General features: G+C 38.2%; 1 protein-coding gene across 1 annotated transcript; it reads left to right on the top strand.

Moving 5' to 3' along the window:
- Nucleotides 1–790: 790 nt before the first annotated feature.
- LOC149204191 (thaumatin-like protein) lies at nt 791–1420 on the top strand. Its single transcript, XM_089397069.1, has 2 exons — nt 791–871; nt 983–1420. Exons 1-2 carry the CDS (start codon nt 791–793, stop codon nt 1418–1420), a joined length of 519 nt encoding a protein of 172 aa, XP_089253195.1.
- The last annotated feature ends 978 nt before the right edge of the window (nt 1421–2398 follow it).

Here is a 2398-nt window from a genome sequence, read left to right as displayed (position 1 = left end):
TACAAAGCTCTGGATTCAATCTTGATAGTCGTTAGTCAATCCTAAGCGTGGATATTTGGAAGATTACGACGACCAATCTGTTCTAACAAGTCCAGACATATTGTGTTTCTTGGGCAATCATTAAATAAATGACAATTTAGGGGACACGCGCTATATTGTATCCATGGTGAATCATTGAATGAAATCTTGATAGTGAGTCATACACTCCAGCGGATAATTTTTCGTGGCATACTCTAGAAGAAGAGGGCTAGTTTAAGACGGCCCGGAACATTACAACAGTACAAGGTGAGGGAGTTAACAAGTTGGTAGTGATTTTTGCACATTTTAATTTTTATTTAATTGTAGATTTAAAAAATATTTTAAAATTTGATTAAAAAAATAAAATTAATTCATTTTACTTAATTATATAGAAAAACATTCATGAAATACTAAAATAAATATCAACGTCACGTTTTTTTCCTTATCCTCTCTCTTAGTAATTTTTTCCACACTCTCAGTGTGGATAAGCATTTCGTGATCGCTAGTTTAAGACGACCCGGAACATCTGGAACAAACCCGGATGTCCAGGAGCGATTAGCGCGCCTTCTGATTCATCCCACGCCGCCCAACTAGGGGGGATCAACCTTCATAAGAATTTCGTGCAGTATACGCTACGCTAAGACCAAGATTGGGATGGCTAGCCCCGCCTATATATAGAGTTCCATTCGTGGTATACAACATCAAATAAGCTCAACCGCAATTCCTTCGTTGTTTAGTAGTTGTGTTTAATTACTTGGTGGTGGACGTTGCAATGGGGGCAAGAACATTAGCAGTTTCGATTTATGTTACAGCAATACTAGCTTTGATATTTAACGTTTGTCTTCAAGATAAGGTTACAGTAATCCCTTGACTGCATTGCATCGTATTTTATGTACGTAAACGAGTTCAGATATGATAAAGAAATATTTGATATCATAAAGAAATATTTTTTTGCTTTTGTAAGTACACGGTATGGGCCGCAGGAATTCCTGTAGGTGGCGGTCAAGCGTTGGGGCAGGGTCAATCATGGAGTGTTGACGTGCCCGCAGGAACAAGCTCAGGTAGATTTTGGGGACGTATTGGATGCTCCTTCGATGCCTCTGGTAAAGGAAGCTGCAGCACTGGTGACTGCGGTGGCGTGCTCAGTTGTACGCTCTCGGGACAGTCTCCTACAACGCTGGTTGAATATACTCTGAATGGGGGCAACAATCAAGATTTCTATGACCTCTCTGTAATTGATGGTTTCAATGTCCCTCTCTCCCTAACTCCCTCCGACGGTAGCTGCAAAGCACTGACTTGCAAAATGGACCAGTGCCAAGATGCCTACCTATATCCCACTGATGACACTAAAACCCACGCTTGCGCTTCTGGTGCTAATTACAACATTATATTCTGCCCTTGATTATGATTAGAAGTTTATCATACTGAATTCTCTGGTCGTTACATAAAATACATCGTTAGTAAACCGATTTCTATGTAGTACCATAGCTATAATAAGAGTATTACAATCATGTTGATTGTATTTTCATATTTATAATAAGAATACGATTGCGTGCATGGTTGCAAGAAGTTCTATCCTGTAAAAGCCAAAGGTGTTTTACTTCTACTTTGCAAATGAGTAATGCTATTTTGGATAACTTAAGGGGTATATGCATCAATTTGGATATCTTTTAAGGGATCTTATATGATTTAATAAATAATTAAAGATGATTTTATAAATATTAAAGTAAGGAAATGACTACATAACATATGCAAACATTTATTCGAAACCTAATTATACGAAGATTAAATCAAACCTGTTTTAACGCAAACATTTATTAAAAACTCAAACATGCGAAGAGCTTGCGAAACTCATTCAGATTTTCATGTACGAACCAGGAAGAGGGAAGTCTGTGACCACTAGTTTCAAGACGGACCGGGAACACCTAGAAGATTACGAGTTGCGGAAATTGGGAAGTAATTTTAATGTGCCAAACGACGATCCCGTCTCTTCTAACCAGTCCACGAGACCTGTGTCGTATTGTATTCTTGGTTAATTATTAAATCAAAATTTAGGGGACCTGTGCTATATTGTATTTTTGGAGAACTGTGCCATATTTAATCATTAAACCCCGTCCCTTCTGTGCTGTATGGAGTAGTCTTTAACGCGACTTTTTGAAAGCTTTTCCGGCGATTTTTTCCGGTGAAAATCCGGCAGTAATTTATTGGAATCCAAGTTTGATAGCTAATTTCTGCACAATGAAACCGTCTCATGGGTTTTTCAGGGTGCTGAATCCGAATATGCAGTTAAAAAACCATTTTAACTGCAACAAATCATGATTTCATCTCAATTTCTTCCGCTGGATTCCGTCACCGGAATCTCAAAAAGTCGCATTATAGA

Source organism: Pinus tabuliformis, chromosome 1_2 (assembly GCF_031772625.1).
Source record: "Pinus tabuliformis cultivar Carrire ecotype Pingquan chromosome 1_2, CPIR1, whole genome shotgun sequence".
NCBI classification, from domain to species: Eukaryota; Viridiplantae; Streptophyta; class Pinopsida; order Pinales; family Pinaceae; genus Pinus; species Pinus tabuliformis.
Note: the sequence above shows the minus strand (reverse complement) of the source record. Positions and strands in the feature narration are given on the sequence as shown.

Bases quoted from the DNA above. Each gene is read 5' to 3' on its own strand.
- LOC149204191 (XM_089397069.1), top strand. From the start codon at position 791: ATGGGGGCAAGAACATTAGCAGTTTCGATTTATGTTACAGCAATACTA. The intron at 872-982 runs GTTACAGTAATC...TGCTTTTGTAAG, and splicing joins ACGTTTGTCTTCAAGATAAG to TACACGGTATGGGCCGCAGG.